Source organism: Callorhinchus milii, unplaced genomic scaffold, assembly GCF_018977255.1.
Source record: "Callorhinchus milii isolate IMCB2004 unplaced genomic scaffold, IMCB_Cmil_1.0 Scaffold6, whole genome shotgun sequence".
Lineage (NCBI taxonomy): Eukaryota > Metazoa > Chordata > Chondrichthyes > Chimaeriformes > Callorhinchidae > Callorhinchus > Callorhinchus milii.
Window position 1 is genome coordinate 6,935,005 of NW_024704747.1, and position 24,266 is coordinate 6,959,270.

At 38.1% G+C, this 24,266-nt stretch overlaps 1 protein-coding gene across 1 annotated transcript in view; it reads left to right on the forward strand.

Moving 5' to 3' along the window:
- The window catches only part of LOC103180487 (low-density lipoprotein receptor-related protein 1), a 552,054-nt gene that overhangs the window by 295,188 nt on the left and 232,600 nt on the right, over positions 1 to 24,266 (forward strand). Inside the window, exons 18-25 of the mRNA XM_042336207.1 lie at positions 2,491 to 2,607; positions 10,327 to 10,407; positions 11,445 to 11,612; positions 12,366 to 12,548; positions 15,362 to 15,562; positions 18,122 to 18,367; positions 18,459 to 18,656; positions 19,719 to 19,923. Of these exons, the coding sequence (XP_042192141.1) occupies positions 2,491 to 2,607; positions 10,327 to 10,407; positions 11,445 to 11,612; positions 12,366 to 12,548; positions 15,362 to 15,562; positions 18,122 to 18,367; positions 18,459 to 18,656; positions 19,719 to 19,923 (1,399 nt within the window). The remainder of the gene's footprint in view (positions 1 to 2,490; positions 2,608 to 10,326; positions 10,408 to 11,444; positions 11,613 to 12,365; positions 12,549 to 15,361; positions 15,563 to 18,121; positions 18,368 to 18,458; positions 18,657 to 19,718; positions 19,924 to 24,266) is intronic.

The following is a 24,266-nucleotide window of genomic DNA, read 5'->3' on the forward strand; positions in this document are numbered from 1 at the left end:
CCCTCCAAAACCAAAAAAAACAATAATAAATTGGTCATTTTAAATCTACGACTGTTTGTGGGACATTGCTGTGCGCAATTGGCTGCCGCATTCGCCCACAAATATACAATCAATTCACTTTACAGTGTGTTCTGTGAAGCGCTTTGGGACGTTCTCCCAACGTGAAAAGCGCTATATCAAATGCAAGGATTATTATTATTAATATTATTAGAATTTAAGAATCTTCAAGCTGCAAAGTTCCCATAGCCAACATTGCAAGTTACTGAATCGTAAAAGAGAATTCTGTTCACTTGAATCAGCTGTCACAATTATTTGTGTTCCCCTTTACGTGCAGGGTGTTGGTAATACAGTATGTTCACCATCATCACACGTAAGCAAATGTTTGCATTCTGCTTGAATGTCACTTTGCTTGTTTTGGAATTTCAGGCTGGGTTGACGAGAGAAGTGAGAGAATGCTCTAGGCTGCACCGTTATTCCTTTAATAATATGTGCGTGTTGTTCTCCCACCTCCCCTCCTCACCCACACACACACATTCCCCAGTCTGTCAATGCTATCCCTCACTGGAGTTTTGAAACTAGAAATGAAAATGAATGTTTCAGGTGAAAGAACACTTTGTTCAATTTCAGCTGCCAAGTTCTACAAAGCACAAAGTAGTGTCAATCTCCTCAACCTGTGTGTAAGAAATAAGCAATTCAACATTCCAATCAGTTCAACATTTCCTATCAGAGGTTTGACAGCAAAGGGCAGTAAAACACACTACGGCATTTGTTGCTTTTCATAACTTACTCCATAAACAAGATCCTCACTGAAAAAATCAATCAGACATTGAACCGTTGTGTTGGGGCTCAGGAAACTGATTCACCAGTGAGATAGAATTGTGGCACCTCTGTTTCTCTCCCCCCCAAATTGGTTTTACATCATGAAATCGTTCATTGCAAAAGCTTCATCAAGTTGCATTGTGTGATATGTCAATATAATGTTTGTAGAGGCAACTTTTAACATTACCGACCTTGACAATTTGGACCTAAACCATTCTGCCAAAGATTGGGGGAGGAGATTTTTAAAAAAATGTTTGTTGCTTCTCATTGTTCCAGATCAGCTAAGTGAATGGGGATTATGTCAATCAGCATTCAAACTACAGCACTCAAAAAACACCTCTGGGTCCAGCAAACAGAATCAATGCTGTTGCCGCAATGTCAGGATTCGAAGGCAGACATTTTTAATGGCAGGTTTCAGGTCAAACCCATTGTGCTGAATTTGGGGGAGGGGGGAGAGGCCTTATTCCTAAATATGTCAATGGACAAGGATGGGTTGAGATCACAAATTTCAGTCAATCGATAATCCCTCTCTTAATTAAGGATCAGGAATGTTAGAGTGAGGTTTAGGAATACTGCAATTTTGCCACCACTGGTCTGAAGGTATTTTCACTGGCCATATGCTGTAGCTTCCAATATGTTGATTGGAATTACAAGGCATTATCTGACAGTTCTATTGACCTTGAAGGAAACTGGAAAATAAGCTTTCAAACCTGTTCATTTTCAAAAGCATACAAAGATTTTGCAAAATTGGATTTTGAAAATATTCCAACCCAAATTTCCCATCTGACTAACCAACCATCTGATTTATTAAACTCTATGTTGCACCTTTAAAATCAATGTGCTTAGAGCCATACAGTCAATGTAATTATGCCTAGGTCCATACTTAGCATCTGTGTTGCTTCACAAAGCTTTTCTTTCTGTGATTTTTTAAATGAATTTGCTCACTGTCAGAAAGTTGCACATTCTGCAAGTTAACAGAATAGTGTAACCAAAATTCTAATTACAAATGACCTAATTTTTCAAATATTCAATAAAAATAATCCAGATGACAATTTAAACTGAAATGTCTGAATCCTTAGTCACGACTGCTCTTTAAATAATATCGCTGAGGTGGTGCTGTATCTAAGTGCCACAAATTAAATAGTCAAATGGGAGAAAATACAGGTGCATATTCTATTAATGATCACAAAGAAACTACTCAAACTGGCATTAGGTGGAAATTTCTATGCTCATGGAGTGCTCATTTAAGCGCTCCAAGATGCTGTCCATTATATAAATGCAAGTTGTTGTTGTTGTATAATGCAACCAAACCTTAGTTGAAAAGAAAGTCAGCAAACTTTGGCCCAATTGTACCCAATAGATTAATAGAGTGGTTGCATGTATAGACCCAAATTCAAGAGTAGGCTATGCAGTTCAAGTTACTTGGGGATATTTTGAAACTCGGCTCTCTCTTCCTTTTTGATCTGAAAGGGCAATAAGCAAAAATAAGCAGATCACCTTTTCTTTAGATTGATCTTAGCTACTTAGTCTTACATAAGCAGGTTGTGATGTATTTTCAAAAAATACTTCGGCTCCCGAGAAAAAGGGTGGTCTCTTGTGAAGATATAATGCGCTTGCAGAAAAAAACTGTTGAATGATTGATTGTTGTGTTCTGTTGCTGTTTCCACGCAGGAAAGACTTGCCAGCCCAATCAGTTTTCCTGCACCAGTGGGCGGTGTATCCCAATGTCATGGGTTTGCGACTTGGAAGACGATTGTGGAGACCGATCTGATGAAACTGTATCATGCGGTTAGTGGAAACTTACTGTGACAATATTCATTATGAACGTTTAGGGTACACAGTATATCAGCGTATCTTATTTCAGGAATTATTCAACCTGTTAGTTACCCAGCGCATTCTCACCTCAGGCGCTGACAGCATCACCACCCATGAATGCACACTCCACCTTTCTAAGCCAGTCCAGAACCTTAGCTTCTTGTTTGATCCTCAACTATCCTTTCTACCCCACATTTATGCCATGACACGCTCTGCCTCTGGCTTCACCACTGTCTCCACCGCAGGCCGCCGAAACCTTCATACATGCTTTCATTACATCAAGGATTGACTATGCAAACTCATTGTTTGTTGGCCTCCCCAACTCCTCCCTCCATAGGCTGCAGATCATCCAGAACTCTGCAGTCTATGTCCTCTCCTGCACTAGGCTCTATGAGTCTATCAGCCCCATCCTCGCCCAACTCCATTGGCTTCTCATCTCACAGAGGTTACAGTTCAAGATCCTGGTCCTCACCTTCAAAGCCCTCCACGGTCTTGCTGCCCCATACCTCTGCAACCTTCTAACCCCCTATCATCCTGCTCGCTCCCTCCACTCAGCAGGCTCCAGCCTGCTTCATGTCCCCCACCTTGCTCGCCCCACTATTGTCGGGCGGACCTTCTGCCACTTTTGCTCCCACCCTCTAGAACTCCATTCCACTGTCCCTCCACCTTGCCACCTTCAAGAACCATCTCGAGCCCCTCCTCTTCGACTCTGTTTTTGGTCACCCTGCTTCCCCCCCTGCCCTACACCCTCCCCGACCCCGACCATCAACTTGGGTCCGAAACTTTGTCTAGTGCCTTAGGATGTTCTCCCAACCTGAAAGGCGCTATACAAATGTAATTTTGTTGTTTTTGAATACTGTATTTGGGAAAATGTTTTAACTCATTCTCGGCAAGTGAGCACCAGTTACCAGAGTCAAAATTTATTATCTTTCCCTTTGTTGCCCCAAAGAAAGGGGTGGTTGGCCTATTCTTTAAACTACTGCATTCAATCTGGCACTGATTCATCCCCAATAGTGTTCAGTTTTGATCACAGCAAAATGAACCGTGATAGTAATGATTTGTACAAGGATGGTGTGCTATGGAGTTGATCCTGAAAGTGTTGGGGTTCCCATGCTGATATTTTACTGGTTGGTGAAGTAAGGTCAAGTCTGCCATAGACATAGAATGGTCATAAAATATCTGTTGTTCTGAGGAGAATAGTTGCTAGAATAAACTGTGTTGAAAGATGGCATGCACAATGTTTTGCATGACTAATTTTAGCCGATAATAGTTATCTCTTTTGACTTACTGTACATAATACCTGTGCAGCTGTTAGAAGATTAACACTAACCTGAGCCAAACAGTGTAAGTGCTTTACTGAATGCAGGTTTTTTTAAATAAAGATAAAAATTAATCTCGATATCATTAGAATTACGACAGAAGTTCAATTTATGTCATCAAGGCTTGCAGATATAATCGCAGCTGAGAAGGAAAGAAAAGTGTAAATGTTGTTTCTGAGGCTATTACATAACTCGTGAAACAAAGGATGTTCATATGAGAAATTGCATGCAGGTAAAAAAAAATCCATAAGGATTTAATTTACATAAACAATCATGGAGTGTGAAAAGCAATCAATTTGAATCATTATGGAAGAGTGTAAAAATGGAGACCTTTTAGCCCCTCAAAACTAATGCACTGCCACTTTTTTATATTTTATATATATATCAGTGTTGTGAGCCAGCCATCAATAATTACAGCCTGAGATCTGAGACTGAATTTAGCTCTTTGCAACCTGGCTTCTGGGCGTAAGCAATGGGAAGTGCACTTAAGGGTGATGAACATTCTCCAGAAACAATTCTCTAGAAATTAGTATTTTTGTTGGTCTGGATCATTTAAGCAGCTTGATATTGTGATGGGATGATGGTAGGTAGGGTAGGTATTCTGCATGAATTCAGATGGCCTGAAGGTCCTTCTTCATTCAAAACAATCTTGTGATCTTGTGATTTAGAAAGGTCTTGTAGAATGCTTGAATTTCTCAATTTAGAGAAGATCAATGGCAATTTAATTCTGTATATTAGAGTATGCAGTGTTCAAAATGAACAAAAAAATCTTGAGTGCAAATATCAACATCATTGTTTGTGTTAAGCTTTTTAAGTTGTGTGTTTAGCAAGGATAGCCACAAAAAATACAAGATGTGCTTGATGGACCATATCAGAACTACCCTTTGTCCTTGCAATTTTGGTGGTAATTTACAAAAATACATCTGCTGGTATTTTGTGAGTCTACAGAGATATCATGGGATGTAATAAATCATGTGACAACATCATGGACATAATCCCACCAGAGGAAAACAAATCTGCAGAGGAAAGGAGTTAAAATGAAAATGGTGTAGTTTGGTTGCCTCCGGCAGCTGTGGGAATCACCACCTGAGGATAGACAGAGACCAAACCATAACATTCGTTGCGTTCTGCGGCATGTCAATTCCTGGAGGTTGCTTTGAGGTCTGGAATGTATGTCAAAACTCAGGGCTTCTGTTAGACCTAAAATTTGAAGTATTGATTGAATCTTCAGTGTCTTCAATGAGACATTTTCTGAACTGGAGCCCACAGCGTTAATTCATTCTGTTTTTATGGCCTTTAGCAATGATTCATGAATGAAAGAAGGAGTTTATTGGGGGGGGAGGGGAGGTGCAAAGGATAAGTAGCTCTGTCTGGTTGACTTAAAATTAACTAACCCAGGGCGTGAACCCGAAGCCAGAATTACATGATAAAACAGCATTCCACATTACTTATAAAACCCATTGAACAATCAGCTGATCAGGTCAGTCCATTTCTGATCTTTGTCTGATCTACTGGGTTTGATTTAAGCCCTGATAAATTCAGCCTCAAGCAAGAATAAAGATGAGACAATTCTTTCCTTGCTTCCCCCCCACATCACCATCACCACCTACAGAACCGTGAATGTTTAGAAATATTTCCAGCAAAAACAGATAATGCTGTTAATTATCTCCGTAATATAGTTGGATAAAGTCTATATTTGCCTCGCAATTTAAATTCAATATGAAAAAAAGGATGAATAGTCAGAGGTCAAATATTCCTGCCATTGGGATTGTGTTTAAATCTTTAAATTGAATTATATAGGTTTTAAAGCTTCATAGGTATTATAAAGCTTTTGCCTGATTACCTTCAGGGTCCACAAAGAAATGGGACAGAATTTTCTTCAGGAAATAAAATACGAGCAGTAGAGTTCAAAGTTAAGACAATTTAAATGTGATCAGTGGCAGGAGTGGGTTTAATGGCGTGAATGGCCTTGTTTTATTCCATGCATGTCACTTTCCTATTTTATGCCTCTTGTCAAAGCCCAGTTTAATCCTTTGAAAAATATCCGTTATCGCATGCTTGGGTCCAGTCCAGTATAGATAGCAATTGCAAACATGATAATGCAAATAGAAAACAGTTGCTGTGTGGATGGCATATGTGTATCTGCATGTATGCAGCTTGATTACTGTGTGCTAAGCCCTTGACGTTGTTTACATAAACATTAGATTGGTAGATTCAAAATTAGGTTATTGCAGTTCATACTTAGTGCAAACTTTGTAGGAATAGCCCTATGGCTGAAAGGAGTCATTTGCTGTGCTCAAATCATGGACAGCAACACCTTGAATATCTACATATTAGACTATGCCACTTTCCCCATCATAACAGTCAATACAGAAGTATAAACGAGAGAGAGAAACATTTAAAATTGAAATTGACAGAAAATTCTAGTGGTGCATCTTTGATGGAAACTTGCATCGAATCTCTGGCCAGATTACACATTCTCTTTTATGTTTTGAATTTGTTCCTTATAGTCTGTTGAGATGATATTTCTCAAATTAACATCTATTCGCAAGGTGAGGGTGAAAATATGACTTTTGTTGCCACAATTACCAGCGGTGAAGTTATCACATCATTGGAATTTGGCAATTTTCAACTGCTGGATATCCCTTGACATTTTGAAAGTGGTTGCACTACAGTCTACCTGTTGCCCATATTTTTACTTTTTATATTTTTTTATTTTCAGCCAAAATGTTAAATAAGGCAATTTTCCGATTAAAAAGGTGACATTCTCAACAGGGAACCAATTTTCAGTGCCTTTGGATGTCCTCCTGACGTGAAAGGCACCATACAAATGTAATTTGTTGTCGTTGCTGTGGATCGCAACATTTCAGTGCCAATTTGATGAATACTAACCTAACCCAATTTTCAAACATGGCCCAGATGGCACCATGAGTTGCTTTGTGTTCAAGCACTTTCCCAGTCTGGTTTCACTTTAGCTGAGAGGATTAAGGGATGGCTTGATAGAACTCTTCAAGATAATGATGGGTTATGATAGGGTAATTAGTAGTAGATTACTTCCACTGTTGCAGGTCAGTTGGTATAGTGCACAAAATTAAGATAACCAGAAAAAAAAATTAAAGACATTAGGGAAAAACATTAGACTGCAGACAATTCACTTCCATATAAACTGTAGTTGAAGCAGAGTCCGTAGATTTTTTAAAAAGAAAATTGGATAGTAATAATGATCCCTGGATTTGATATAGCACCTTATCATGTCTTTGAGATGTCTCATATTTCACCCCACATAGAGCAAGTCTTCATATATTTACATGCTAAACATTCATTATTTAAGTTTTGTCGCTCAATGTATTTTCAGGAATTCAGTTTGAATTTTAAAGAGGCATTAATAAGTTCAAGCAATGTATTGTAAAAATATCAGTGCTTTGAGATAATGCATTTTTCTAACAACTGTTCAACCTCAACCCTGTCTCTTTGGCCATATATTCTTTTGGACAGAATGCTTAATTTTTATTTTTATATCGTTGTGAAATTTCACAAACCTTACTAGAAATTTGTAGGAAATAATAAATTGTTAATATTTGTCTTTTCATCTGGCTAGGGCATTTTTTTCATTAAAATCTTGCCAGTTTCCATTTGAACTTAATACCCTCTATATTTCTTTCACTATCTTCAGGTAAATTATGAATCTACTTGTACAGTCCAAGCTGCTATCAAATTGTCTTATTGTAGCAAGTCCTGATTTCTATTAACCCACTAAGTGTTTATGACAGGGAAAAATGGATTTATCCTGAGAATGTATTTTGCAGGTAATGCATACAGACACATTACATATCTGAAATTTGGCAAGCAGAATGTTATTCACATTATATAAACGTAGATCTGTTTGAACCATTGTGTGCTGAAATCGGCTTTCAATTCTCCAAAGTATATAGAGCTATCATTGCTAATGAGCTGCTCTTGCCAATTTTATTTGAAACAATTAAACTAGAGAGCGTTGTTATGATTCCAATATACAATTAGACTAAAATTCTTAATCAAACGTGTGTGGGTATTAAAGTGCAAGTACCTCAAAACATATTATAAATATCTATGCTGATTTTTATCACATTGAGTTTCATGCCTGAAAGCCTGTATTTTTGTGTCCCTTATATGTTTTTAATCAGTTGACCATTTCCCCACACAATTTTAAAACACTTTTTATGCCAAGTGTAGACTGCACATTTGCTAGTGAATTCACTGTTAATTAAAGTCTCAACACTTTGAGCCACACAGGAGTCTTTACTCTTTCTTTTGAAACAGGGTAGACAACTTTTCCCTTGTATTATTGTGTAATTCACACCAGGCTCGCTTTCTCTATTTTTCTTTCAAAGCTCTCGATGATAATCAGGAACTTTGAACAGATGTATTGTTGTATTTTTGAATGATGCAAATAAAAGCTGGTAAATATCCGATTGCTCTTACTCTGTGATGAATGCAAAGACAGAAATAGGAAAGCGAGTGTTGAGATCGGACTTTCAGCCCGTCAATCTTGCTCCTTCCATGACCTTACATTGAATCTGTCATGGAATTTGCCCTGCCACTCTAATTCCTGGAGATCCTTTTACAACAACAAAAACAACTTTATATAGTGCCCTTCACGTGGGGCAGGGTCTTGGAGTATTTCTAGAAACTCAATGGAAATTAAGGAAAAATACTCAAACATAATCACCCATCCCACAGCTCCCTTTCCCTACCAAAATAATTTTCTCCAGTCCCACGTGATCGAATAACTCAGTTTTCTTTCTGTCCATCACAAGTTAGCCTCTTGGAGGCATCTGTATTAGACTATTAGGGAAACCTTTCTTTTTGTTTTAGGTTATAATACTTTATTTTAATGATATTATAAATCAGTGCTTGAATATAGCCAGGCAGGGCGAAACCTTGGGCAAGTTTCCTTACTCCACACGCCTAATAATAATCCCTCCAAAACCAAAAACAATAATAAATTGGTCATTTTCATTCTACGACTGTTTGTGGGACATTGCTGTGCGCAATTGGCTGCCGCGTTCGCCCACAAATATACAGTCAATTCACTTTACAGTGTGTTCTGTGAAGCGCTTTGGGACATCCTTCCGACGTGAAAAGCGCTACATCAAATGCAAGGATTATTATTATTATTATTATTAGATAGGGTCCTTATCATAGTATATATATTTTCCTATACAGTTTCAAATTTAAATTATGTTCAAGATGGAGGTATGGATTAGTTGTTTTATTTGTTTTTCGTTTGCTATATTTGTGTTCTGTCTCTCGTTTTGGGAAGCATCCCTTGGTCCATAAGTCTTTCAAGACCATTAAAAAACAAAGTTACAATGCCTAAGTTTTCATGTTTCCTTTAAATAACATTTGGACTCGATCGGACGTACAGTATTCCATATTTATTACATTATAAATTACCCCAATTTTGAGTGATATCAAAAGTTATAGCTAAAAGGCTTTTCTGGTTACTAACGGAGTAAACTTTTAAAAGTGAAGGTATTAAATTTAAACCCACCCCCAGGTGGTCTGATTGCTTGCTCCTAAATTTAACAACATTATTAAGAAGTGGGAAGTAGTATCATCTATTACTATTATTAATAATAATAATATTGATAAGCAGTAATGTATATTTGGTGCTTGATTAGCTGAGTTCTGTTCGTGCTTAAATGTGCCTTCTCAGAGCTCCACTCCAGTTACGGTGAGCCCAAGGCAAAAACAATGCAGAGTTGACAGTATAACCTCAATTAAAATATGAATTTATTATCGAACACATTATACCTTGTTTCTGCTATTCAGTACACTTAGACCAATAAAATATTACATATCACTGCTTATACTTCATCTGCAGAAGGCTCCTGTCCACATGGGCTCATTTGCAGTCGAGGACTTGTGCTTCATATCCTGATTTATTTTTTACATTATCTCTTGAACCTTATTAGCAAGCAGCCTGGCCCATTTATTACATCAATGAGTTGCCAACTGACATTTACCCCGGCCTTTTCTTAAGTGATGAATTAACCCATCAAAAAGTAATCGGCCAAGGTTTATACCTAAGAGGTAAGTACAATCTCACCCCCATCTTCCCCCCTTCGCCCGCCTTTTAGTTCAGTAAAACTCATCAATGTCATCCATACTTATGTCATCCATCCGAACCAAACCTGGCAAGAATCCAACAGAAGAAGCATATTTAAATGTAGTGAAGAAATAATGCAGGAAAAAGAAAGGGGAGTGAAAGTGAACAGTACAGGTCTCTTTGGGAAGTGTATCCTGCGATTGATTCATAGGCTGCTAGATATTACATGGCGATTCTTTGACGTTTGTAGACTTGTGATAGTAATCTGTTTCCCCCCAACAGCATTCCCTACTTGCACTCCTCTAACACAATTCACCTGTAATAGTGGAAGATGCATCACCATCAAATGGCGCTGTGATTCAGGTAATACAATCACGTACGGTGAGTGACATGAATGATGGCCCTCTAATAGCTAACATCTAATGGAAGCATTAAACATTAAAAGGTGCTATTTTATGCATCAACTCATTTTTATTGTGGGTTTGAAGTGAAAGCTAATGCCCGGCACTCACTTTTCTGCCAGAAGATTTTTTTTTAACTGTTTCCATATTATTCCTGTTTGTTGTCTTGCGGCGAGGAAATAAAATAGATCTTTATGCAACTGTTGGAGAGGACTGAGAGTGGATTATGTGTAATTTCATCAGGCCATAAAACAATAACAACTTGCACCTAAAAATATTGTTTCTAATGGATTGTACATAATAAGCAACAGATGCACATCAGATGGAGATTTATTGTAACCAGTAAAAGCCCTTGACATGTTTTGTTTGATATCTATAAGAGCAGCAAGCAGAAGTTCAAAAATAAACTTTAAACATTATTACCACATGCACCCGACATCCCCATCATAATTCTTTACGTTACTCAGTCTTCATGTCAGCAATTTCCTTCCTTTCAATGTGCCTTTGCTTTTCGGACTCTCATAGTTAATTAATTGAAGTGAAATTTTAAATTTTCCTCTGGCATCCTTGCATGTCTATCAATATTGGCTGAATCATTTCACTTTAGTTTTACTCAGTCTGTGGCATCTACGCACACTCTGCTCTCACTGACATATTTTGTTTTTGCACTTTCTCCTCTATCCTAACACATAACAGAAACCGGATTTCAAGGTCGTAAACTTTCTTCAGGATTTATGATGAAATTCAGTTTCTGTTTATCCATTACTGTTGACGTTATATTTTCACAGTGATGCAAAATGCTATCATTGACCTCAGAGCTAAATAATAGTGCCTACAGCATAGACTCTGTATTGCACTTTTGGGTCTGATGAGAGCTATTTCAGTTTTCATGTCCCCTGTTTGTTTTCCTTAAAGCTCGATGATCTCACTCATCTGATTGTTTTTGACACCGTCCATTTTTGTGGTAATTTTATATTTAATGCTATGTTGTACGTACAGAGGATGATTGTGGAGATGGCAGTGACGAGGTGGGCTGCACTCCTTCATGTTCAAATTCTCAGTTCAAGTGTAACAATGGTCGATGTATTCCTGAACACTGGATCTGCGATGGAGACAATGACTGCGGTGATTTCAGCGATGAGACCCAAGCTAACTGCACTGAGCCAGGTTTGCTTTTTGAATGATTACCTGTATTCATTTCCAAAACTCGTAACACTTAGGGTGGAATTTTCACATGTATAGAGCAAGAATATGGTACAGTGTTATAAATCTTGCTTCGCTGTATCCTGCACTGAATGTCATCTGCCCTGAAGCAATTTAATATAGCACCTGAAAGACTTATACTGACATTTTTAAAAAAATTATTGTGGTCTATTATGCTAGATTTCTTCATAAGAGTTAGAAATTCCACTAGCCGGCAAGCACCCGAATCGTTTATGAATCAATATCCCGTGGGTTAATTTGACAAATTTAAAAAGTCAGTGGATGGAGCTCCACTTCGTGTAATTTGGATTTGTTATCAAGGGATCACATTAGAAATGCCGCATTCAGCGCACCAATATATTTTTTTTCCAAACCGATGTGTGAAAAATGGTCATTTGGCACACATACTTGATATCTTGTGATCTACACCATAACCTGATATAAATCATGGCCTTCAGAAAGGAAGGGAAGAACAAATATCTTTTGTAAAAGAGTTTGTGTGATCTCAATACTTAGTGATGCTTTCCCTTTGTTTATTCAGAAGAAAAAGTAGGCCTTGCATTCACAATAGGTCTCCTTTCCACTTGGATTCTCTGACACTAGAAATTAAGTTAAAAAGAATATTGCAAACTCTTCAATGAATCAAGGTCATCTGTATTTAAAGAGTGTTTACAATCCATTATACTGGTGATTTCAGTGTTTTAATTCTCCCCACAGCCACAAGGCCACCCGATGGTTGTCACAGAAAGCAGTTTCAGTGCCACGTTGATGGACATTGTGTTCCTTTGCGGTGGCGTTGTGATGGGGACTGGGACTGTGAAGACGGCAGCGATGAAAACAACTGTGAAGAAAATGCAAGACGTTGCGACGCCCATACAGAATTTAGGTGTAAAGACTCTGGTAATATTACTATTACTGTATTGTATGTGTGACCCATTCAGTAGTGAATGTGTGTGATTGCCGATACGACTTGTACCTTCCGATGAACCTGACAAACCTACCAATAAGTTTAGCGTTGGATTCACAAGATCACACAATCACAGGAGCAATAGGGATGAAGAAAGCCCTTTTGGCCTTTCTGTTTTCACTGAATCTTCTGCCCATTACAGAATCAAGTTGTTTCTTAAATGAATCAATCCACAGTTCTGGTAACTTTCACGATTCCTACTACCCTTTTCCAGCTGTTGATTACCCTCTATAAAAAAAAATACTATTATTGTAAAATTGTGTTTTATGATCTTGAACCTATAGTCTCTTGTCCAGCTGCCTTGGCGTGTCAGGATGTATTGTTCTGAATTCAAGTTCTCTATCTCAGTTAGCCTCTGGGATACATTTTTTCAAAACTGAAAATCCTACCTTATCCATTTGTTCCTTGAAACTCGTTCTTCTATCACTGAGAATCAACCTTGTTGATCTATTTCTGCATTGCCTCTATGGTTTGAATTGCACTTGAACAATTGGTGATAAGAACTGTAGACAATACTCCCAAGTGTGGCCTAAACAAAGCCCTGTACCACTTGAATATGATTCCTGGGGTTGTGAACTTAAGTGATTTTACAATATAGCTCAATACTAGTGTCTACAATGTAGAAATACTTCAAAGAACTTCAGAGGATTTTTTGTGTTCTTAGGCAAAGCCTACATTTTTGGACATGGTGAACAATTTGTTAGTTAATATCTCTAGATGTCTGTCAGACATCAAGTGCTGGATAAGAGCTAACTTTCTTCAGTTGAACATCAACAAGACCGAGGCTCTCCTGACTGGCTCCCGTCAGCACCTCCTCACCTCAGGCGCTGACAGCATTATCATGCGTGGATGCACACTCCAACTTTCTAAGCCAGTCCAGAACCTTGGCGTCTTGTTTGACCCTCAACTTTCCTTTCTATCCCACATTCTATCACATTTAGCTTGTGCTAAATAAGCTTTACATTGGTGGGTTTCAAGTATATAAAACACATTTAACAATAGACTAATTGAACATTTATGTTGAGCCTAAAGCGGTTGTATTTTGCGTAACACAATAGTTCAGTGATTCCATTTCATAGATAGTGCTGTTACTGAAGCATGCTCACTTACTCTCTCTCTCTCTCTCTCTCTCTCTCTCTCTCTCTCTCTCTCTCTATCTATCTATCTATCTATCTATCTATCTATCTATCTATCTCTTTCAATCCTCTTTTAATAGTATTTCAGCTCACGAGCATCATGTACATGTTATTGTCAGGTGGTGGAATGCCAGTCCCAATAATAAACAATTCTTAAAATTACATTGAGCTAAATCCTGTGGTGATGTATTCTATCCTTTGAAAATATATATATCTGTTGAATATCTTATTGCTGGAGGCATGGTTGAGAGGAGCAGTATTGCTGAATACTGTCTTGTTTATCTTTACAACACAATATAATGAGTAAATTCAGACCTTAGATCTCTCATACACCAAAACTGTCTAATTACCTTTGAAAAATTCCGAAGAACATAAGCAATGCATATCTACTTGAAATATTAAACAAACTACAGTATTTGAGTAAAACGGGTATGGTGTTTACTGTTACTACACAGTTGGAGCAACATAGTAAAATTAAAACACAAATGCAGATATCCCATCCGTATAACCTAAATACATAATACGTATGCTTTGAGCAAACAATTACTGTTTACAAGTCTAGTACAGTAATCCATGTGTTGGAAGTCAGGAGTCCATCAAAACAGAAAGGATTATTGTGGTCTTTCTGGCCAGTCTCAAAGTAAAAATAACCGTACATAACTCTGTGAATGTAAGTCATAGGCCATGTGAGCAAGTGATCTCTTTCTGTGCTGTAATATCCATGTCTCGTATGCTTTGTTTTACCAAATACAACAACAACTTGGATTTATATAGCGCCCTCCACGCCGGACGGCGTCTCAGAGAGAAATACACTTTCTCTTCACTTTAGGTATGAAAGGCCCCATATCAAATTCAAGATTTTTTAAAATTAATTTATTGCCAAATAGTTATTGAGATCCCTTTAGAATTTACTGCTGCCTCAAATGGCTCATTTGTTTGTCCAATTCCATAGGTTCATGAGTGTAAAGAAATTCAATCTGAACTGTCTGCTCGCCTTCCCTCTTCTGAGCTTGAGTTTGGGCCCCGAGTAGATTTTGTGACCATGTTCAAATTGAAGTTACAATACAATATATAAATAACGTCTTTAACCCTATGATAATAATAATATAATAATGATAATAATCCTTGCATTTGATATAGCGCTTTTCACATCGGGAGGACGTCCCAAAGCGCTTCACTGAACACACTGTAAAGTGAATTGACTATATATTTTTGTGGGCAAAAAGTGGCAGCCAATTGCGCACAGAAGTTTCCCACAAACAGAGTGACCAAATTATTATTTATTTATTTTTTGACGGGATTATCACCTCCGAAAAGCAATCTGCCAATGGACTAACAACCAGGTTCCTACTTACTGCTAGGTAAACAGAGGTGTATGGAGTAAGGAAACTTGCCCAATGTTTCACCCTCCTGGGAATTGAATCCAGGTTTCTTGCTTGCTTGCGAGTGCTTTAACCACTAAGCTACAGGACTTCCAACATTGGGACAATGCCTTAAAAGTGCTTGAAGTTGCTTTTAGAGAGATGCCAATGCAGCATATAATGTTGAAATATCTCGAAGCACTGTACATTAATCCATCCAGTAAATTCACTGTATTCTGTCCATCAAAGGAAAATGCATCAACATCACCTGGGTCTGCGATGGAGATGGTGACTGCGAGGACCATTCGGATGAGGAGAGCTGTGGAACATCTGGCTGCAAACCACCAACTTACCCTTGTGCTGGAAACACTTCAATTTGCCTTCAGCCAGAGAAGTTTTGCAATGGGAAAAAAGATTGTCCAGATGGATCAGATGAGAGTGCGTTCTGTGGTAGGTTCTCCTACTGCTTAGTTTAAAGGTTTGGCAGAAACTCTGGCTCGATACCAAACATATTGTTGTTATTAGAATTTGAAGGGGAAATAAAAGATTTAGCAATTTAGAAAAGTAATGCCAGAAGTGATCATGTTTCTTGAATAAAGAACGAGTTTCAGGCTTCATATTTATAAATGACCCTTCGAAACTACAGATGTTTTTATTGCAGAAAGGATTTGAATCAGTTGGGGCCTTTTCATCTTGTAGGAAAGGTGATTTCCTACAAAATGAAATTAGAGTAATTGATCTGTTTCAGGTATCAAATATTCATAAAAGTGAACTCACAGGTATAAATTGGTCTCTGACATGAACCAATAGATAAGCATAAATGAATGTGTAACAGAGTTGAACATTCTCAATCCAATCAATCAATCAACATTTGTATAGCATCCTCCTCGAAGCTGAACTGGCTCCAAGGTGACATGTTTGGCAACGGAATGTCAGAATCGAGCCCATCCTCTGTGGTGGTCTCGGTAGTTGGGCTCCTGAGCCAGGTGGGTCTGCAGTACCTCAAGGCACTGCTGATGACAGCACAGCCAGCCTGGCTCATTAGCAGGACTTCCCATTCTGTTCCTATTAAATCTTCAAGCCAAAACCCTAACAGGTCAGATTGCCCTAGCTAGACAAGCAGCAGGAAAGCCTGCCAGGCAATACGCTCAATGGCAAGCTATGCAGTTTTAGCTGGACAGACTCCAGAAGTAATCCAGTACACACTTTGGATCCCCAAGCCTTGGCTCTTGCCAACCTGCAATTAATACTTTTCATAATTAGGTAAACAGGATGCTTCTCTCCAGGGAAAATGTGTGCATCCCATTCCAATAAACATCTCTGGAATTTCCATGGTATAGATGGGATGCATGGAAATCTCAGTTTGGTTACTCTTAAGCATCATGATGGGTTTCTCACCTGGTTGACCAAAAAAAAATTGTACAGCATAAAACTGGCCCTAATTTGGCGGTCTCATTGTGATGGATCAAAAGGATGCTTTGTGCAAATTTCAGATTCCCTGTGGGGGCTGGGGGTTATTTAATTGGTACAACCCTGCAGCTGATTGTACTATATCTAACCTGAGGACACTTAATGCTAACACTGGGATCTTGAAATGGAAGAATTCCAATCCCAAGCTTACCTTGATGAGCAAAACACTCACAACATAGCATCGCTTGTCTGTGGAGTGAACAAAGGTCATACCCACAAATTGACAAATCTACAACAGAGTGTAAATGTAATGACTGATATTTTCTCAGCAGATGCTTGATTGTAATTTGCCCCACTCTTTAGTAGAATTTTTCAAGTCGACTCAAATGGAACATAAGAACTTAGCCAAACTATGATTTAAGTTCAAAACTAAGTTTAGATGATTGTTAAATAAAATATTTGTATAAGTATTTTGATTTTGTATGAGGAATGGTTCCCTACTTATTCACTTTGTATTCTTAAATCTCACCCCTAATGGTTTTGTTTCAGCATTTAATTATGGAGTTGATAAGGAACACTTAAAAAAAACTGGCAGTTATATTGGCACCTGACTACCATAAAAAAAGCACCTTGTGGTATAAACTATATCTTCAATAGGGAACCCCTATGCATGTCATACCAATTTTCAAGATCTCAGCTCTATCTTGAGAATCTCAGCTCTATCTTGAGATAGTCTTGGAACCAAGGTCTCAGCATGATATACGTGTTGTTCTCCGCTGGAGATAGGGTTTAAGCCAAGAGGTGCTTGTTCCAACAGTAATTAGCAGTAATTCTGCCACTTTCCTGAGAAGTGTTTCTTTTAGCCCACGTGGTCCATTTGTCAAAGTTTATTTTTTTAGTACAAAGACATATCAAGTCAAATAAGACCTCCAAAATTGGAATCCCTCCCGCTTTGGCCTCATGGCTAAACATTCGTGTGTTTGGACCTTTCCAATCTGTCAGTTTCAACAAGTGGAAATAGGAGTAATAAATCTGATTACAAAGATTCCCAGCAGTAGATCTTATCTAAACATAAAAGTAGATTGACATGTCAGACTTAAATTCTACTTGTCTTTACTTATGTGTCTTTTCTGTGTGATTCTTATGCTGACCCCTAGGTCGGGTCCGAAACACTAATTGTTCAGTGCCTTGGGAGGTCCTCCTGATGTGAAAGGCGCTATACAAATGTAATATTGTATTGTAACTAATAGTTTCCTTACCTCAATATCTCCATTGGGAAGACCTGTGAGACATGTTTGTCCTTTTTTATTTGATTCAATGATGCAAGGTTGAGGTGGAAACTCAGTGCAACTCAATATAATCAACACGTAGAGGGAATTTACAAAATGACCTAACCCAATCCGATAACAATTCATTATATTTGACATGATGTTGGTGTGCTTTGAGAGATCAAGGTCATGTAACACTGCAAGATTTACTGTGGCAGAAACCATCAATTCAGATTTTGTTGTTGTTTTTGAATTATGTCTCCTGTAAAGGGTATTTGATAAGACTTTGGGAGTTGTTCTTTTTAAAATAAATGGATGCTTTCGTTCACAGATGAGTGCTTTCTGAATAACGGAGGTTGCAGTCACCACTGCACGTTTGTGACTGGAGAAGGCATCGTGTGCTCTTGTCCTGCAGGAATGCATCTGAGCTCAGATAAAAAGACCTGTGTTGTACTCGACTACTGCAGTAAACACCTCAAGTGTAGCCAAGTGTGTGAGCAGCACAAAAAGACAATTAAATGCTCCTGCTACAAGGGCTGGATGCTTGCAGTGGACGGTGATAATTGCATTAGCTTAGGTAGGCCATGCCAACCTTCAATGACCGTTCCATTTAATGTGTGTTTGATTTCATGTAATAAACTTAGATCTGGGTTTTCTTCATTCAACAGATCCTTTTGAGCCATATATAATTTTCTCCATTCGTCACGAGATTCGAAGGCTAGATCTTCACAAACAGGACTATAATTTATTAGTCCCTGGCTTGAGGAACACTATAGCGATTGACTTTCACTTCAACCAAAGCTCTCTCTATTGGACTGATGTTGTGGAAGATAAAATTTACAAAGGAAAGCTCTCTGAGGTCGGAGGTATGATATTTTATATTCTCAAAACCGTCCTCTTCAACTGCACCATCGGTCAGCCTCCTAACCCTACCCTCCCTGCCCTCCACCACTCCTGCTCCCAATCCCTTGCTCGGGTCCAAATCCCTGACTGCCCAGTGTCTTGTGACATCCTCCCAACGTGAAAGCTGCAATACAAATATAATTTGTTATTGTTGTTTTAGAGCTTCGCAATGGTCTTGTGGGTTTATTATTAGAAAGTGTAATAATAAACCTATGAATACAGAATTATCGCACTTGCACTCACCAGCAGCTCTAATGTAGGTTCAATATTGGGTGTTAATCAGTTTGAAAGTTGAGTTTGAGTGGTTCAGATGTAAGAAAATGTACCTTTTTGACAATTGTGCAAATTGGAAACTCTCCGTGGGTATTTAGGATTACCCACTCTTGTGTTAATCCCCAAGATAACTGTACCTGTAAACAAAAATGTAGTCAATGACATTAGTTACTAATGTTGCACCATTATGTTTTCGGTTATCATTCTGCGGCACAGTCTTTTATTTTGCATGTGAAGCAGCAAAAAAAAAGGCTGGTAGGAATAAGTTGCCCACTTATGCTACTTGTTTGGTTTGGAAAGGTAGCAACACTCCTTGGGTGGAACAAAGATCATGCTGAGCTACAAGGATCTAAGTTGCACTCATGAAAGATTTTTTTTGTGCTTTCTAGATGCTGTATATATTCAATTAGGTCCTAGAAAAAACAGAATTGCTGCAATTTTTGCTGCACAACTTGTAACTCAAGCAGAAATAGAACGAAGGATATATATTTTTAAATTATATTCATTCATTCAGGCTTCGGTAGGCAATGTTGTGCTCTTGGAGAAAAACCTTTTTTTAAAAAAATTGAGTCCCGCAAACACATAAAACTTATGCAATATGTTGGTATATGTTGGAAAATCGTAAATTTTCTTTGCGCTTTGCTCAGTTACAAATTGGACAAAATGAACAGTGTTCTACCAATTGACTATGTTGTTTTAATGCTGAAAGGATTATGTTTCTAACCACGGTGCTCTCTCACCTGTTTTTTCAGCTGTGAGCAATGTAGAAGTTATTGTGCAACATGGTCTAGACACTCCCGAAGGTTTAGCAGTCGACTGGATTGCTGGAAACATTTATTGGATAGACAGCAAAATGGAACAGATTGAAGTAGCGAAGCTGGATGGCAGCATGCGGACAACCTTAATCGCAGGTGCCATGGTGTACCCTCGCGCTATCGCTTTGGATCCTCGATACGGGTCAGTTTGAAGTTATGATTTACAAAGAGACTAAATAGAAAATCGATTTTACTCCCTCCACAATCATTCTTGCTTTGCACGTGTAGCAGCAAGAATGATCAGCTGCTAGTTCTATACCTCCTATCTCTTCATTGTGAACTTGAGGAAACACGGAGGATTTACTTTTTATTCCAATGGAGCAAAGATTTTGTTTAGACAAATTCTAACTAAACAGAATTTATATTCAAAACAGAGGTTCTAATAATAATAATAATAATCCTTGCATTTGATATAGCGTTTTTCACGTCTTCTAGACGTCCCAAAACGCTTCACAGAATATACTGTGAAGTGAATTGACTGTATATTTGTGGGCGAACGCGGCAGCCAAGTCGTAGATTGAAAATGACCAATTTATTATTGTTTTGTTTTTTGGAGGGATTATTATTAGGCTCTGTGTGGAGTAAGGAAACTTGCTTAAGGTTTCCTTCTGCCTGGAATTGAACTCAGGTCTCTCACTTGCAAAGCGAGTGCTCTAACCACTGAGCTACAGGACTCCACTTAGTCAGGACTTAATTAGTCATGAGCTGTATAATAACAAAAATAAGCCCCTTGCATAATGTTTTCAGATGACAAAATATACTTTACACTTTAACTCAATAAGTGTTATTAAATGTAAAATAAATAGTTTGAGAGCAAGGGGTCAACAAAGGGGATGTGTGTTGAATGGAATTGATCACAAAGACAGCTTGGGGTTATTCTGAATTTCTAAAATATCAACAGCTAGTATTTAACAATGGGAAAAAGACAAGTAAGGTATTGGGTTGCATTAGAGAGGGAACATAGAATAAAATTCTAGAATATTACAAACTGACCTTTTAGACCATCACATCTGCATTGATATTTTTCTCTATGTGAGTTGGCTTGTCCAGACCACTCTCTTGTCTCATACCACATACCTTTTAATATTCAAGCATCTATCCAAATCCCTTGTAAAATAAGTTATAGACTATGATTCAACAATACCATTAGACAGGGACATAGCATAAATTGAAAGAGTCATATTCTTGCCGTCATAAAGTATTGGTCGCACCACCATCTGGATCACTTGTATGCAGGTCTGGTAAGCTGACTGCACTGCCCTTGAGAGTATGGAGCTCAGCAACTACGGTGATGATGGGTAGTCCGAATTTAAGTTATGACTAAAGATTAAATATTTATCATCTAAAGATTTGTTTGATTCATTGCTACTTTATACTTGCACCCTCTAGTTCTCCATTTACAAAAGGAGAAAACAGGATTGGAGAATGTAAAGGGATAGGTGAGGACTGAGCAATGAACAAATGTTCCACACAATGATTTGTGTGCTACAGAGACTGAGCAAGGAGGAGGAGGTGTCTGTTGAGGGAAGGAGACTGGGACTGAATTGTGAAAATTAATTTTCTGCAGTTTTTGCTTCATTACTTTTGAAATTCGAAGACTATCTATATATACAAATATTCCTCTGGAGAATGAGTGGAGAGGTGAAATCTTATATGTAGTAACCATTTGTCTTAATATTGGATCATGTTCTTTTCTCTGATGGGCACAAGTTAAGTTCTGTGAATTTCTCTTCCTATGCTAGAATCTTAGTCCTCAATTCAACCTTGTCACTTTTCTCTTAGCTCTCTTCAACGAATCTATGTCACTTAAATCTATAATGATAATAGTCCTTGCATTTGACGTACCTCCTTATCTCGTCAAAAGTTCTTAAAGCGCTTCAAAGCATTTTTGTACAGTAGCATTTGTAGGTGAATGTGGCCACTCAGTTTGCATACACAAGTGTCACAGCAATGAAGTGAATGACTAATTTGTTCATTGAGTGATTGTTTGCCAGAACACCAGGAAACCCTCCGTTTCAATTTTGCCATGGGATTTTTAATGTTAACCTAAATAGGCAAATGGAAACTCGATTTAAAGTTTCATCTGAAGGATGGCACCTCCAACAAATCCAGCACTAGCAGAAAAGAGAAGGGAGTTTAACCTGATGTCCTGCTTATCAACACTCCTGTTAAAATCAGTCATTCAATTCACGATTGTTTGTTGGACTTTGCTGTGCAAATTGGCTGCCATGTTCACCTAACAAATACAGTCACTGGCACTTTATAGAAAATTCTGTAAAGCACTTTGAGACCATGATGAAGCACTATATGAAATGCAAGGATTATTATTATCTGCATAATTGAGTGTTCAATACTTTCAGGAAATGGGGCATGTGACATTATCACATTATGTTTCACCCCCTTGTCTAAGTATTAGGAAAGGTACAGATTCAGGACAAATAATAATAATCCTTACATTTGATATAGCGCCTTAACACATTGTTGAGACATCTCAAAGCGCTTCAAAGAATACATTGTAAAGTAAATTGACTGTATATTTTGTGGGTGGAACACGGCAGCCGATTGTGCATAGCAGCATCCCACAAACAGTCGTATTATATCCCAAAATATTCTAGACAGCATGGCTAAATAATAGGATCTTCTGCCATTGATCACTGTCATTTGCTTTCTGTTATTGGGACAATTAATAATCCATCATTATCTCAGGAGCTGGCATTTCAGTCAGAAACCTTTTGTTCAGCATTATATCAAATGCTTTTTGGAGGTCATGGTATGTAGAGTCCACCTCTTTACCAACACTCGCTAATTCTGGTACAAACGTTTTGAAAAGATTTGTATTCCATGACCTATTCTTTATAAACCGCATTGCTCTGCATTTATTGCTTTTGTTTTTATGAAGCTTAAATCAATTCCTTCTTAATGCATTCCAATATTTTCTACAGAGCACGTCAATCTCGCAGAACTTTATACCCAGAATCATGTTTCTAGGCTTTAAAAAAATATTAGATCTTTAGTTGTTTTCCATCCTTCCACTTCCAGGGTGTTATGTAATCAGCATTGAAACATTTCACCCCAGTTTCCTGACTTACACCCTAATCTCTTTAAGTGCAAGGTTATAACCTGCTCAAGAATTTCAGATAAGCAAGTGTGCTCCAAATGCAATCAAAAGCTTGGGATTATGATGAGGTTTAAACTCATTTTGTCAGTGTAAATTGTATTATCTAATCAATGCTATTCATGAAATTTCAAGTTAACCCTTAATGTTCTGCCACATTTGGGGGAAATACCTCAATGAACTAAATAATTAGATACAATTTCACTCTTTGGCACTCTAACACTAAGAGAGAATGCAATACCATAATATTCATGCCACTCAACCTTGAAATATATATCTTAACTTTAAAACACTACAGTTAAAGTTAAACATTACCTGAGTGTAATTGAAAATGTAAAAAATGAACTTAATTATTATCACTCAGATGATACGGTTCAAGATCCTGGTCCTCGCCTTGAAAACTTTCCACGGCCTTGCTCCTCTCTAGCTCCTGACCAGCTAACCCCCTACCAACCTGTCCGCTCCCTCCGCTGGGCCTGCTTCACGTCCCCTGCCTTGCCCGCCCTACAATTGGCAGGCGGGCCTTCAGCCTCTCTCTCCCCACGCTCTGGAACTTCATATGAAACTTTTTTTCTACTTGATATAATCCATCACTTGTATACTCACAATCTCAGTTTATGTCCTTACCTGTATTCACCCAGCAGCCTGGGAGTGCCCGTGTTGTCAAAGCTGCCGTGGGTCATGTGAGATATTAAACTGAGGTCCCGTGTGCCTGTTCAGCTCAATGTTAAAAATCGCATGGCATTATTCGAAAAGGGAAGGGCATCTCTCCCCATGTCCTGGCCCGCAGTCCTCCAGATAAATTAAGACATTCACACCATCGTTATGCGTGGATAACTTGGCTGCAGTGTTTGCCTACAACTACACACTAGGTTTCACAATAAAATCCTGTGATGTTTCGAAGACGTGAGTAGATATTATTTCAAATGCAAGGATGATTATCGTTTTTGGACGTGGAGTATTCTTTCAAAACATGATTGTCTATTATAGATGAAGAGTACACCTGGATGATTGAACTAAATCATGGTACACCATGGTTTAAATAATTGAAATTTATTCTCAGTTTGATTTCAGGGCATCTCATTGTGTTGTCAAAACCTTTGCAGAAGGTTATTTTCTCTTTTACATCATCAATCATCCAGTATTATTACTAAATCATTCAAGAAAATTATAAAAGGGATGGTTATAAGAGAGATAGACAGTCACTCAGGCAATAGAGGTGTTAAAAGTACGGCAAAAGGTAGAGCATTGGGATGAAAATATTTGCTAAAATCTAACAAATGGTAGAATTGTCTGGATGGGCTGAATAGCCTGTTTTCCTAAATTCCTTGTTAATAACCTCATGTAAACTCCATTTCCATAACCATGAT